This window comes from Nuphar pumila, chromosome 8 (genome assembly GCF_984573655.1).
Source record: "Nuphar pumila chromosome 8, dmNupPumi1.hap1.1, whole genome shotgun sequence".
Classification (NCBI taxonomy): Eukaryota; Viridiplantae; Streptophyta; class Magnoliopsida; order Nymphaeales; family Nymphaeaceae; genus Nuphar; species Nuphar pumila.
This window is the reverse complement of record NC_143256.1, coordinates 21,743,078-21,758,063: the sequence shown is the minus strand read 5'-3', so window position 1 is coordinate 21,758,063 and position 14,986 is coordinate 21,743,078. Positions and strand designations below refer to the sequence as shown.

General features: G+C 38.5%; 1 protein-coding gene across 4 annotated transcripts in view; it reads right to left on the bottom strand.

The window, feature by feature from the left end:
- The window catches only part of LOC149829772 (chromatin modification-related protein EAF1 B-like), a 33,565-nt gene extending 19,338 nt beyond the window's left edge, over positions 1 to 14,227 (bottom strand). For 2 of the 4 annotated variants that reach the window (XM_090016077.1, XM_090016080.1), the window contains exons 1-12: positions 13,303 to 14,227; positions 12,942 to 13,139; positions 12,791 to 12,845; positions 12,599 to 12,696; positions 11,100 to 12,519; positions 10,902 to 11,021; positions 10,407 to 10,670; positions 5,147 to 5,335; positions 3,885 to 3,965; positions 3,477 to 3,540; positions 2,819 to 3,396; positions 2,689 to 2,742 (exon numbers count right to left, since the gene is read on the bottom strand). In XM_090016077.1, coding sequence (XP_089872203.1) covers positions 2,689 to 2,742; positions 2,819 to 3,396; positions 3,477 to 3,540; positions 3,885 to 3,965; positions 5,147 to 5,335; positions 10,407 to 10,670; positions 10,902 to 11,021; positions 11,100 to 12,519; positions 12,599 to 12,696; positions 12,791 to 12,845; positions 12,942 to 13,030 — 3,012 coding nt within the window. In that variant the 5' untranslated portion in view covers positions 13,031 to 13,139; positions 13,303 to 14,227. The other 2 variants (XM_090016079.1, XM_090016078.1) reach the window with 2 other exon arrangements.
- Positions 14,228 to 14,986: the final 759 nt, after the last annotated feature.

Below are 14,986 nucleotides of genomic sequence, written 5' to 3'. Positions count from 1 at the left end.
CTGTAGAGTCTCTAAACCTCCCAGTAAATTTGTGTCTCACAAATCTTTTTCTTCCAACTATAAAGCATTTATTGCATTAATACACTCATATATAGAACCTCCATCCTATACTCAAGCTAAAGAACCTATTGAATGGGTAGAAGTCACGAGAAGAGAATTAGAAGCTTTAGAAAAAGCTAAGGCTTAGATTATTCAAGATATTCCACAAAGAAAGAAACTTCTAGGTTGTAAGTGGGTTTATAATATTAAAACCGAGAGTGATGAAACTCTTAAAAGATATAAAGTTAGATTAGTAGTCAAGGGATATTCCCAAGAGTATATCATAGATAATGAAGAAACTTTAGATACAGTTACTAGGATGACCACAATTAGGACCATAATACCCATAGCCTTTGTTAGAAAATGACTTATATTTCAAATGGATGTCAAAAATGTTTTTCTCAATAGAAACCTAGTTGAAGAAGTTTATATGGAGGCACCACTTGGTATAAATATTCCTAAGGGCAAAGCTCTTCATTTAAAAAAACTTTTTATGGTTTTAAACAAGCACCAAAAGTCTGCTATGACAGGTTTAGTCATGTTATGCTCGATATTGGATTCAAAACTTGTCTAACTGACATTGGTTTATGATAAGTGAGTTGATACTCCTAAGGTTGTCAACTCCAAAATGAGAATTAATGATGGAGAACCTCTTGAAGATCTCACTTCTTATAGACAACTTATTGGAGCACTCTCCTGTCTCTCAATTACTAGACCTGATATAGCACATGTTGTACACACAACTTGTCAATTTCAACATGCTCCTACTTTTGTTCACATGAGAGCAATTTTGTGTAAATATATTAAGTCTTATTTTTCACGAGGGCACTTCTTGTTTGCTTCATCTACATTAAATTTAATTGCTTATATTAATGCTGATCAGGGAGGTGATCTCAATAACATGCACCCAACCGCTAGTTTTTGTATTTTCTTAGGTGAATCCTTAATTTCGTGGTGGTACAAAAAAGCAACAGGTATCTTTTTCGTCAACCGAAACTGAATACCGAGCCATGGTCACCACAATGATGAAGGTAGTCTGTCTCAGAAGATTTCTGACTGACATGGGAGTTAAAGTAACAAAAGCATCACGCATGTGTTGTGACAACAAGAGTGAGATCTACATAGCCAGCAACCGAACATTTCATAAATGCACCAAACATATTGAGATGGACTGTCACTACGTCAGAGAGGAGTATCTAAATGGGACTATTGATTTGTCTTATGTTACATCATAATACCAATTAGCAGATTTCTTCACCAAACCTCTCACCGCTCCTAGATTTAATTTTCTCTTAAACAAACTTTCGATCATTATACCATAAGTTTGAGGGGGGGTGTAAAAAAGTGTATATATATATATATATATATAATTATATATCATATATGTATATTTATATGTATTTTTATTTTCTTTTATTTTTTATTTTCCTTTTTTTTCGTCTAGTTCACTTTAAACTAGAGTCAAACTAGTCAACATTTTGTTGTTGACTAGTTTAAGAGTCGTCGGAGCTAGTTCAACGGCTACAAATAGAGTCGTTGGACTAGCTCCAACGACTCACTTTGAGTCCCTTCAAGGCACTTTCAAGCCCTCTCTCTTCCTCTCTCTATTGTGTATAAATAGGGGTAACTCCCTTCTCTTTGTATCAATGACTTTTAAGCATTTTATGTGATTCAAATAAAGATTATTATTTTTCCTCTTGAGCCTTCTCATTTGTGCCCTTTTGTGGGTTTTGGTTAACGTGTCTTTAATAGACACTTATTGTGAGCATTTGCGCTTTTGTTGAATGTCTTCATTTCATTACAATAACTTCAAGTGGGTTCCACTTGCTTGGAGAAAATAAGAATTAAGTATACATAGGGGGGAGCTATAATTTTATTATGATGTGTGACACTGTCCAAATAAATAGGCACCATAAGCACGACTTAAGCTCACAGCAGACATCAACATCCATGTCATTATCCATGCAAAACAGCACATTTTCCAACCCATACAGAATATACATGGGTAATTTATATATAACTGTGTAATATCTACTATTACATATACATGTGTTTCTTCCATAATGTAAACCATCATCATCTTACTTCTACTCAATTGGATAGGGCCCTGTAATCATTCAATGGTTCATTCAGACAGGCCTGGCTTGCCTCATGGATCAATTTTCAGCCAGAGAATGTGACTTTATAAAGACAAACATCTCATAATTGCCCTGGTGCTAATGATGCCAATAATGTTGGATAAATTTCAAAACGTTATTCGGTAAAGCAAATAAGCAACTCCTAGGTACAATCACACAAAGAAAAGGGCAAGATAATGAAGAAAAAAACATATAGATCCAAAAATAGGATAAGTCAAAGGAACTTTTGAACTCAACAAACGAACAACTGATAACATAAAGATACTAAAAAGGGGGCCATATTATTCCAATGAGGTCAAATTTCATTCTAAGAAATAAATTTCACTTAAAATCTAATAATTATGTATGTCAATTCCCTAGAGAGAACAGTAGTTCATTTGTAAACAAAACAAATTCACCACAAAAACTGTAGAACAATTGATGTGAAAGATCAGGGTTTAATCGACAACAGCTTTCAAGTACTCATAGAAAGCACCCCGAATTCTAAAGTAGAAATGAAGATCAACATAACCTGCTCATTTTGGTTAACTTGATCAGGCTGCCATCTCTGTTCATGCTCGGAACCCTGAACAATAACTGCAGTCAGCATCTCTCTAACATGAGAAAATAACTAACCCAAATCTCAAAGACAACAATCATACTTTTCCTGAAGTGCCGAACCCTGTGGGTTCAGCTGAAGTCAAAAAGTTCCTATAACCCATAGGCTTCGCCTTCTTTTTAGATTTGGTGGAAACTTCAGCCGTCTCCAAAGCCATTTGCTTTACAAATTCACCTGTTGATTCAACTTCCATGCTTTTCTTAGGCTGACAACCAATCTGCAATGAACTAAGTTCATCTTGACAGGAACTTGTATCTCCACTTGAAGCATCATTTTTGTTCACCATAAGCATCCCTCCAATGGCCCCAGAGGTAAATGGGCTTACAACACGTTGCCTTGCAGCCGTTCGAACGCGTTTTGTTGGGATAGAACCAACATTCAGATTACTGGAATCCCTTTTTCCAGTAACTGGTGTTGTTCGGTTCTCAAACCTTCCATCCATGCAATTACTGAAGCCCATAACAGACATTGGTTTTGTTTCATATGCCCTTGCAACATGTGACTTCTGCAAGCTTTTCCTTTTCTTTGAAGCAAATTTAGATGACTTTCTACCTTCAAAAGCACCAGATAAATACCGGCTGCCTGTTTCACAGTCATCATCTTCATATGCCGTCTCTTGAGCTGCAAAATCCGAATGAAAGATGATCAAGAAAATCCTAAGCAGAAAATTAAGGGAAAATTTTACAAGACATCCTCGCTACCTGTTGCAGGATCAACCAAAAAAGATGTGTCACAGTCCTCGCGATTAATGGCAGTGTGAGATTTCTGATAAGAAAACAAAGTTACTGTTTTATTAGTCTATGACAAATTGACATGTATTTTAGCCTTCTTTTCTACTCCATATCTACTCTGTTCATTATGGTGCAGTCGGCATAGCTCAGACATCTGACTAATGAGGAAATCATCTCAAATGCTCAAATAAAATCCAAATTAGACAAAATTTATGAAATTTATTAACAACCAACTCATCTAACACGCATTGAAAGATAACAAGGAACTGCATGGTGTCAACATTTAGAAATAAAATATCCATCGCAAAGCCAACAAAGATTATCTAAATTTGCTAGTACTTAGAATAGATATGCAGGAAACAAAAATCATATGTTTACCTCCTTTGATGCCCAAAGAGATTCAACAGACTTCCGAAAAGCATCCATCGCGACAGGAGGAACTGTGTAAAAAAGACTTGCCTGCCAAGTGCCAAGAAATCCAGCAAACATCAAAAGCTTTCAAATTTGTTTTCAAAATGTGTTAGAAACCAATACTTCAATTCAACAGGTTTGCAAGTGCAGGGGGCTATGCTTCTAGACTCCATGATCAGAAACAAGAGGTTTACAAAACAATTCACCCTGATGATAAATAAAATAAAACTCCAAACTACTATCATCTAACCAGGTACAAGACCGTGCTGCAAAGTCTAGCGAAAAGTCAAAGATACAACTTCAATTTGTGGGGTTTTAGATTGAATTAAAATGAAAAAGATAATAATAGTTGGACACATTTTGTAGGACAAAACAGAAACAATGCAAACATGTCATTGTTTCTCTTTTGTCTGCCTTTCCTTTTCAGACAAATGAGGGAAGAGAACCAAACCAAAGTTTGAACGTAGATTCCTCAAAAAGAGAGATGCAACAGGATTCCAGTACTTGATGTGGCATTACATTTATATTTAATTATTTACAGTTCTTTGTTTATTACTCTTAAGCTTGCTAATTATGGTGGATTTTATTGTTCATGTCAAGTATTATCTGTTAGTTGTTACATATCTGTTCAATTATTCATGTTCTACATCTAGGTTCACTTGATATTATAGCTTTATTGCTTGTAGATTCCTCAAAAAGAGAGATGCAACAGGATTCCAGTACTTGATATGGCATTACATTTATATTTAATTATCTACAGTTCTTTGTTTCTTACTCTTATGTTTGCTAATTATGGCGGATTTTATCGTATATGTCAAGTATTATCTGTTAGTTGTTACATATATGTTCAATTATTCATGTTCTACATCTAGGTTCACTTGATATTATAGCTTTATTGCTTGTATGTGATTTTCTTATTTTCTGATTTTTATTGTATGTAGTTTTGTTTTGTTTTTAGTTTAGTGTATCACTGTATCTTATGATATGATATAGCATATAACAAATCTATGTTTTAGACCCTTCCAGTACACCTTATGATACACTTTTTACAACATTGGTAACAATGCATAGACCAAAAGAGCTTAATAACCTAAAGCCAATTTTGAAGACACATAGATCATCAGTGTGAAACAGCTACTTATCAACAGAACAACAAAATTTATCAGCAGATACAAATTCAAATGAAATATTATAAGAGAGGAAAAAGAATAGAAGACTAGATCTCGCACCTCCAAGAACCGATCATCTAATGGAGCATCCAGTGCTCCAGCATCCACTCTGTCAGGAGTCCCTGGTGCTTCAGCTTGAATAGTGTCATCATTGGGTTGATCACACTTTAGAAATCTCACAGCATAACGCAAAATAGGAAGTCTTGATCTTTTTTTGGCATAATTTGCATGAGGGTGCTTGATATATTCCTGACAATGCTGTCAATGTAAGCCTAACTCTAAATTCCATTACTGAAGATTACAGAGCTTAATAGCACAAGTATGCACCAAGACAATCTAATCTTGTGAGCATAACGCAAAATAGGAAGTCTTGATCTTTTTTTGGCATAATTTGCATGAGGGTGCTTGATATATTCCTGACAATGCTGCCAATGTAAGCCTAACTCTAAATTCCATTACTGAAGATTACAAAGCCTAATAGCACAAGTATGCACCAGGACAATCTAATCTTGTGAGCATATTCCTGATAGCTGAACAGAGAACTTTATTGGCAATTTTCTTGAACGGAACAGAACAATACAATAAAATGAAGATGGATAAAAGTAACAACAAAAATCCAAAAGTATATTAACATAATTGGCACCAAATTCACTGTGACTGGCATTCTGATATGGCAAATATAGTTCGGAGGCAGCGGGTATGGGACAACAAAAATCCAAAAGTATATTAACATAATTGGCACCAAATTCACTGTGCTTGGCATTCTGATATGGAGCAGAGCAAATATAGTTCAGAGGCTGCGGGGGTGGGTGCGGTGTTTTGGGGCTTATGGATGCACAAGTCATCAATGTCAACAACTTTATTGGCAATTTTCTTGAACGGAACAAAAGACAATAAAATGAAGATGCATACATGTCAGAAACTATGTCACAGGGATTCGGCCAACAAGGTGCCACACCTGCATCAACGTGACTCGACTCGGGTGCGGCTGCGGCACCCGGTGCGGTCAAGCTGACCCTGGCTGTGATCAACGCACCCAAGGTAATAAATGTCCATTTTGGACCCAAAATAAAAAAAACGAAAGGGGGTTGGGCAGGGGATTAGGGCAAATCACCCTTCCCCCGACGCCTCCCCCTTCTCCTCTCTTACACCTTCCACGGTTGTACTCTCGACCCCTCCTCTCTTCCGACGGACGGTGGTTGTCGAACCCGAGCCCTCCTCTCCTCCTCCGGCGACTTCAAGGTCTCTCTCTCTCTCTCTCTCTCTCTCTCTCTCTCTCTCTCTCTCTCTCTCTCTCTCGTTTGGGTTCAACTCCCACCCCTGTTGGGTAGGGTTTGACTCACAACCTTGGTTATCGAACCCAGCCCTACTGAGCCGGGTTTAGCTCCTAGCCTTGCTGGGCTTTATTTTATTTTTATTTTATTTGGTTCTGCAAAACCTGATATAAATTTTATTTTAAGGACAAAAATGATGGATAAAAGAAAATGAATCATGTCATCCGCATTGTCACATAGAAGTTTTGTTGCTAGTGTTAGTGGTAGTGGTAGTGTTGATTCTTGTTTGTTGGTTGCATTATGTGATGATGGGGGCCATTATGGGCCCATGTTGATAAGCTTGAAAAAGCTAGAAGAGGTGATGAAAATAAGAGATTTTGATTAAAGCTTTGTGAGAGAAATTATCTAGGGTCTTACACAAGATTTAAGGTTCATTTGTTGAATATATCAGGACATGGCATTTCAAGATGCAAAAGAGTTGATGAAACAATGCATAAACAATACAAAAAAAATATAAGATGAATATGAGAAGAGAAAAACAATGATTGATTCTTGTGCAATCAATGTACCCTTTTTAAGCCACCAAAAAGATGTTAAAAGAAAAGAAAAGTTAATTTAAGAGGTTGAGAAAAAAAAACGATACAAGCATCATTCAATACATATGGAATAGAGGAGATGGATAGAAAAGTAAGAAAGTATTTTTATTTTAGTTCACTTTCATTTAATACAGCTAGAAATCCTTATTTGAAGGATTCAATTACTTCACTTACAAATTGTAACTTGAATGGCTATGTACCTCTAAGCTTAGAAAAACTACAAATAACATTCAAGTCACACAAGAGTTTGAAAATTTTTCATCTTCGAGGTTATATGGACAGACATTAATAGCGAGAGAGGAGGATATAGATCATATCATATGGTGATCAACATATGGATCAGAAACATCTCTTTTCCAACGTCTTGCATTGAGATTGTTATCTCAGTCTGCTAATTCATCATATTGTGAAAGAAATTGGAGCACATATGCTCAAATCCATAACATAAGATAAACAAACTCACCAAAAAGCATGCAGAGGATTTAGTCTTTATTCATTTCAATCTTCGATTACTTTTGCGAACCAATGAGGAATACAAGTATTAATTGCTCTCTTAGTTATTTGACTATTTCTTAGTTTTTTTATTTAAATATACAAGTATTTGACCTTTTAAAATTTTAATTATAATGAATACAAGGATCATCCAAATTTTGTGATATAAACCAGAGGAATGTGACTTAAAGGGGGACCATGATTTCAACATTATAAACATGGACTTATCTGAGCCTACTCTTCCTTCTTATGATGAATTTGATGATGATGCAGAAAATTATTAAGATCATTATCTCATTGTCATATACATTATGTAGGATATACTTTTAATATGTAATTATTCATTGTTTACTTCTTTTCTGTTTTACTAGTTTGATTGTTTTCATAATATCTTTAGGTTGATTTAATTGTGGTGTTAGTTTTTATTGATGAAGAATAGAATTGTAGATTGTTAATTTGATTTATTGCATGCACGATGAATTGGTGATATGATAATTGCTTTTTATTTCATTAGTGTTATTGTTAACTGTTAAAAATTATATATATACCCTCCTGCACTCCCGCACCAAGTTTTTTTAAAGTGTCGCATCGTCGCACCCGCACCTATGTGACATAGGTATGAAAACATGATCCAAAAATCGGTTTCTACTCAACCAAACATGTAGATCACATTTGGAGGGTCATGTGAAAAAATAAATAAATAAAATAGAGTTTTTAATAAAGAGGTTTGGAACTCACAAGATTAAAAAACATTATAAATGCACATATGCATATATATATATATATATATGTGTGTGTGTGTGTAGACACATACATACGTGCATATAGAGAGAGAGAGAGAATGTCACCGACTCACCAAACATATTTTTTCCAAGCCTCAGCAAGCCTTTATTTTTTTTTTAAAGACCCTCAGCATGTCTTTACAGTATACCTATTTCCAACACCAAGACCCATAACATCTCCAAATAAAGCAGGCCATTGTCAAATGGATACGACAATGGAACGTATAGCTAGAACTTTTTAGATGCAAAACCAACCCATTTTTTCACTATTAAGTTTAATATAGTTGGACTACTCGACATATGTCTAATGATAACTGATCACTAGATTGTTATTTACTTTTTTAAAGATGATGCCTATCATTCGGTTGGACAGCAATTCTAGTTAACTCAGTCTGAGGAATATTGTGGTGCAATACTTTTCCCTATTTAACATATTGGGAAACATCAATCTATCACATTAATAGCTCATAAGCACCTTTTCCACCATACATGGCCTTGTGATGAAAATCTCCAAAATAGAGCTTTCAAGTTCTTGGAGATATTGAAGCCAATATGGCTACATTTAACTGATTAATAGTTTGAAGACAAAGCAACTTTTATTGAGTTATCAAAATAAGCTGAACCAATTCAAGTCACACTATGTAAACCATGAATCTCAGGTTCAAAATCCCACTGGGAGCATCCCCTAGCTTGACTATAAAAAGAAAAAATAGAAAGGGAAAAGAGAAGTCCACCTTCTATTGATCATATCCATGCCTGCCCAAAGCAATACAGATCTTGTGCGTTATGCAGCATGGACCTTTTGTGAGGGGAAATAGTCATGCAATTGCAAAAGTCATTTCATCAGGTCAGGTGGCCCTCCCAGTTTGGGCAGGGTTTTCAAAGCCTGACCCAGCCTGGCCCTTTGAAGGGCCAAGTTTCACAGGCTAGGCCCATCAAACAGGATGCCAGGCTGTCAAGCCAGAAACCCCAATTAGCTAAATTGTTTGGAGTGACATTGTGTAGGTGGTCCAGTCCATCTGCTAGGTTTGGTCAAGGCTTTTTCAACCCTGATCCAGCTCCACTACCCAGTTTGATCCAATGTCTAATCAAGAGATCTACAGCTTAGAGCATCAGTTAATCCAACTTAAATTGCATGATTGCATCCATGTAATAAAAAAGTGCTACACCACACCTAGGATGTCACTTAGCAACCCAAAATAAGACACGAATGTGTGTGTGAATATATATATATATATATATATATATATATCTAAAATTTTAATGAGCAATCAAAAATATGAAAAGCTGCTGATTCATGATATTGAACTTTTTAGCATCATAAATAAAAACTTTTAAAAAAGTCTAAGTACCCCTCCAACACACTAGCCTAGCACCTAGCAGCTAGCTAGGCCATGGCAATATGCCTAAGCATGATTTTAACTATGACTTACATACCAGACGACCTGCCAAGTCTCAGGCTGGGTTGGCCTATCAACCGTATAAATAGTTCCTAAATTTGAGTCAGCCTTTAATTTCGCTATTCAGCCTTTGCCATGTACAGCATTTTCTAAAATAACTGTGATTGCCTCCACTCGTATTCAAAACAAAAAATGTCATGAATCAAGGATCTGCCACTTCTGTGGTTGGGGCATTTGATAGCTCCCATGTTCCTAATGGCTACAATTATTGCAAGTTGCAAAGGTTGACATATTTGACAAAGCATCAGTCAGGCATTCTACTCATGCTGTCTCAGCAGCTTCAGCCTAGTTTTAACCAAATATATTGAGTTTGAAGTAAAGAGAGCCATGGCAGGAAAGAAGCAGTTCAGGTTGGATTTAGCTGCATGATGAGACTTGTTTAAGTATTGAAAATCTCAAACTTCACATCTCATTTGGTATGCTGGCAGAGATAGCCTGACAGTTGAGGTTCAGGAACATCAGTGCATGTCTCGTATCCTAGACAAAATACAGAGAAGGCTTGCTTTGAGCAGACTCAATATAGTTAATTTTTCACATAATCAGTTCATTGAGAATTTCATCATCTACATAAAGCAAAAGCTTAGTTAGTAAGATGAAAATCATCAAGAAAGGGAAAATAACGCTTTAGAGGATGTATGTGATGAACAAGCAAATAGAAGTTAGTAAGCCAGAAGAAGGGAAGTGTTACAGGAGGAAAAAGAAAAAGCAGAAAACACCTGAGCAAGTTTTTCTCCTCCAATACAGCCTTCAATTGTCAAGCTGCAAACATTGTTGAGAGATCCATTAATGAATGCAACACTTCCTTCGTGCAAGGTGCTAGTTGATTTATCATCTTTAAGTACTGCTTTAGCTGACTGCCAGAAATCCATGACTGCAATTGCCAATGAGCGAGCTACTTTTCTCATCTGTCTAACTGTCGGATTTCTAAAAGCAACCCAACGGCAAACTTGGGCTGCAGCAGCTATCTTCCAAATACGTTCCTAATTGATGCATGAGAAAAAAGCAATCAGTTATCTAAAGAATGCTCAACGCATGAGAAAACAATGATGAAAGCTGCAGATTATTGATCTAAAAGGTGTTATGTGGAAGCAAGCAAGCAACCATACTTTACAGAAAAACCAAGTGGAAATGCTGAAAATAAGTAAAAATAACACCCTACAGATCCAACCATAAAGAAGAAAACAGCAACTACCATCCCTGAAAAAACAAACCTGCATGAAGTCATTCGCTAGCCACGCCATTTCCTCAAGAACAAAATCCCAGTGAGACTTCCTCCTTTCCATTAGAAAGGTATAACCTGTTGACAACTCCCTGGTCCTCTTTAATGTAGCCTGTCTATCAACTTTCCAGTTACTTCATGCCTAAAAACAACTGCAGTTGACATGGGTAGAAGAGTTTCAGACTTATACCTTTATGGCCTGGGCCTCTTCCAAAATAATGTCTTCACGCATTTTCTTTTTCTGCTCTTCTTTTCGGATTCCATTATCAAACACTATAACAGCTGCTGAACGCTCCTCAGCAGGAACAGACTCGGGAGGTGCAGATCTGGAAGGTACAGAAGTGAAAGGAGGTCTGACCTCATAATTTGAGCTTTCCTTTTTTGAATTGGAACTATCATTGGAGTGATTATCCAGCTTTTCAGCACCCTCACCAGGAAGACTGCCTGATTTCCCTGCATCACCATCACTGACAGGTTTCTCACTGCTCTGCAGGCTGGGTCTACTATCACATACTTCCTCCTCAACTTTAACTTGAGCATCAACATCCATAAGGTCGGTCTGAACCGATTGAAGATTTTTCTCATCCAGATCAACAGGATCACATTTAAGACCTTCCTTATAACTTATGGAATTTGTAAGTAAAGAATTTTCTGCCATGATAGGCTGATTTTCCGCAACAGCATTAGAATTACTGTCCCCTTTTATCGCTGAGGATTTGTCATTGGCAACGGTCAAACCAGAGGGGGTTTTCCCTCCATTTGCCACACCATCTTCATCCATAGGTGAAACACTAGATCCTTCACAAACATTTGCAGCATTCTCCGCCTTCCCAATAGGAGAAGTAGTCTTCGGTTCATTGGGTTCAAGTGATGATCCATCTTTCCTTTCATCAACAGGGATGGGTTCGGTAGAACCCATTGCATCAGGTTCTTTCTCAGGAAAGGCTTCTTGAGAAACATGAAATGTCGCTTGCTCAGGGGATTTTTCAGAGTCTAAAATGTTTTTCACATCTTCCGGGCCTACATTTATTGGAAGATCAGGAGCCTCCTGATTCTGCACAGTGTCCACCCACATGTCTGATCGGCCACTGGAGGCAAGATTTTTTGAGAATCCATTGATGCTTCTGCTTGAAGGCTTTGAATTTCTAACGGAACAAGCATTATTCTCTTTATCCTTTAGCAGTTCAACCACAGATGACTTTTCGTCCTTCAAATCTTGGGCTGATGCCAAAGTAGAGTTTCCATTAGCAGCACCAGTTTGAACCAAATCAGCAGAGGACGCACGAGTGATATCCCGGCTAGATCGCGACCTGTTTCTCCGAGCATAAGCTTGCCTTTTATTGCCAATCCTGACAACCAACAAATCATCCCCATCTTTTGCATCACAGCCAGAGCCAGTCCGAGAATACTGTTCTGTAACCGGAAGCTTTCCCCTTTTATTGGATCGTATGCCATTCCTCTCGCCAACCAGGACATCATTCTCCCCATCAAAAAATAAAAGATTGTCAGCACAGTGTGCTTCCCTACCAAGACAAGTGCCAGGCCTTCCACTGCTCTCTGATGAGTCTCCATTCGGTGAGGCTACCAACGCGAAGCTACCTTTTGCTTCACTGTAGATAAGAGAGACAAATAACCATAACTGCTATTGCAAAACACTTCCTCCGTAATGCTTAAAGTAACTGCAGTTACCTTGTCAAACAGTTATCAGCTGGTTGATCAGTAAGTGAAGTAGACTGCAAACTAACAGCGGCTGCAGGGCCGAATTTGAAATCCAACGGATTGCCCCCCTGCCAAAAGCAAAATCATTATCATTTGTCTCAAATACAAATTGGGAGTCTATACGATCTTGAAAGCAGAAAACAGCAACCACCATAGTCATACCTTCTCAAGAAATTCCAGTTCCCTTCTTCGTTCCTCACGGACATCGTATTCCTGCCTGAATAGACAAGTTAAATCAATAAATGCCATTAACAGCAACTTGTTGAAAGAAAAATAACCAAAACTTTTGACGTCGAAGAGAAACCAGCACTACCTTAGCTCCGCCTGAGTCTTTTCAATGGCCGCGCGCCGTGGAGAGGCTTTGCTGTCAACAGTTACACCGTTGTCCCCGCCCCCTCCCATGGAAACCTCAGTTCATCCCTGGCCCTCCGATAGAGTTAATTCCCCACAGCTCGGACATTCAATTTCTCAAATCCTAAATGAACCATTTTACGTGCATTGTGCTACAGACCTGGCTAACAGTTACACGTCACAAAAACGACTCAGTTTGCTAGGATCACGAGTAGCATGCAATGCCAACCCAAAAGAGGAAATATCCACACAGGGGATCTGGTTCAAACTCAAACTTGAGAGAGAAATCCAAATAAAACGAAAAAACAACGAACTACACGTACCGAAAGAGGAATCCACAGGCGCCTTATCCCCAAGTACCACCTTTGCACACTGCAAGTCACGTCTAACTTGTGCAGTTCACGCAGGGCGAGACTTCACTCTTCTTACTTACAACAGCACGCAATCCAAAACGTCCAGCTAAAGCTGACCGAACCCCTACCACCCGAACCGGTCGAGCGCCAAATACAAGCGCTCGCTCACTCTGTCAACAACGGGCGCAACTCTACAGCGTGCAGTCTGCTGCAACTCGAATCGGAAACTAACGAACGAGCCGGAGCGAGGCTTCCACACACTCCATGCAGCGAAATTCGCCCAGCCCTAACCCTATCCCCATTCCATGCCGTGACGACCGCCGGCTCACTCGAATTCAGCCACACACTACACGATCAATTGCGGCCAATCGCACACAACGACAACCCTGTTCACGCCAAAGAACCGCACGAACAGCTGCGTTTGAGCGAAGAACACAGAGAAACGCAAAAACCCTAACCCTAATTCCAAGCCCTATAACGGGCCACGCCCTTCGAAACCCTAAACGAAGGATCTCTCGCGCTACACGCAGGAATGCTGCCCGCAAACAGAAACACAGGAATCTCTAACCACGAATCGAAGAAAACGAGGAACAAAAGAGGAAGAAGAGCGACTCTGGCACCTCTTCAACTGCTCGTCCCCATCCCCGAAAACCACAAAAAAAAGGGAACGAGAAAACCGCAGAGCGGTAGAGAAACGAGAAACGAAGAGGGAAAGGAAAGAAGAGGGAGAATGGATTGATCTTTTTCGTTCAATTCATCGTTTCTATGGATGTCGAGAGCTCTCTGGTTCGGAAATCGTAGCCCTAAATCGTGCCCTAGAGAGAGAAAGAGAGGGAGGGATGGAGGGAGAGATCGCGCAGAAAAGTTGGATCAGGTTTGGACCCAAAATTTGGACCTTATGATGGATACTATATATTCAATTGGTACCAGATCGGACCCGGCTGGCCTTTCAGTACACCAACCCAGATCTGGAGGCGCGAGCAAGCGTCGGACGTGAGCTGGGCTCTGGTCGGACCCTCAACGGCTCGGGGAAGCACGAGACCGTACTTATCGGACTCAGCCTAGGCTTAATTTTGTAGAGTTGGTTAGTCATGTTCAACGTCGAGCCAAGTTGTGGTACGTCGAGCCAAGTTGTCGTAGGACCAGATCGGACATCATTGGAGGTACCTCCCCTTTTGTATCTTGGCTCAAGTCTTGATGTTTGAAGCTTAGACTCAAATTAAATTCACATCGTGCAGCCTGTTAAATTTAAGCATGGTAGGTTCAAATTCCATGGACATCATCTCCTGCGCAAGCCGGCGTGGCCATTATGTAGTCAAAATCTCAAATTCCATGGCAACATCTTTTACAATATGAGCTCATGGAGTTTTATGCTGCTAGGACAGTGATCGTAAGTATGGTCGCCAGGGCGCACCTAGGTCTTTAATCCTAATAGCAGTTTTTTCGGTGTAAATATAAAAATAAAAATAAAAAAAGTCTAGTACATGATAGCATTGTCACAAAACTCAGCATCACGATGGGAAAAATCTTGCCAATAATTAAGCTTTTCTATAAAATAAGTGCAATGAAAGATTGAGAAATATAAATTAGTATAAAGTATAAAGCCTCTAAATTTAAGAAAATCTTGTAAAAATGCTAAAACTCATGTTATAAT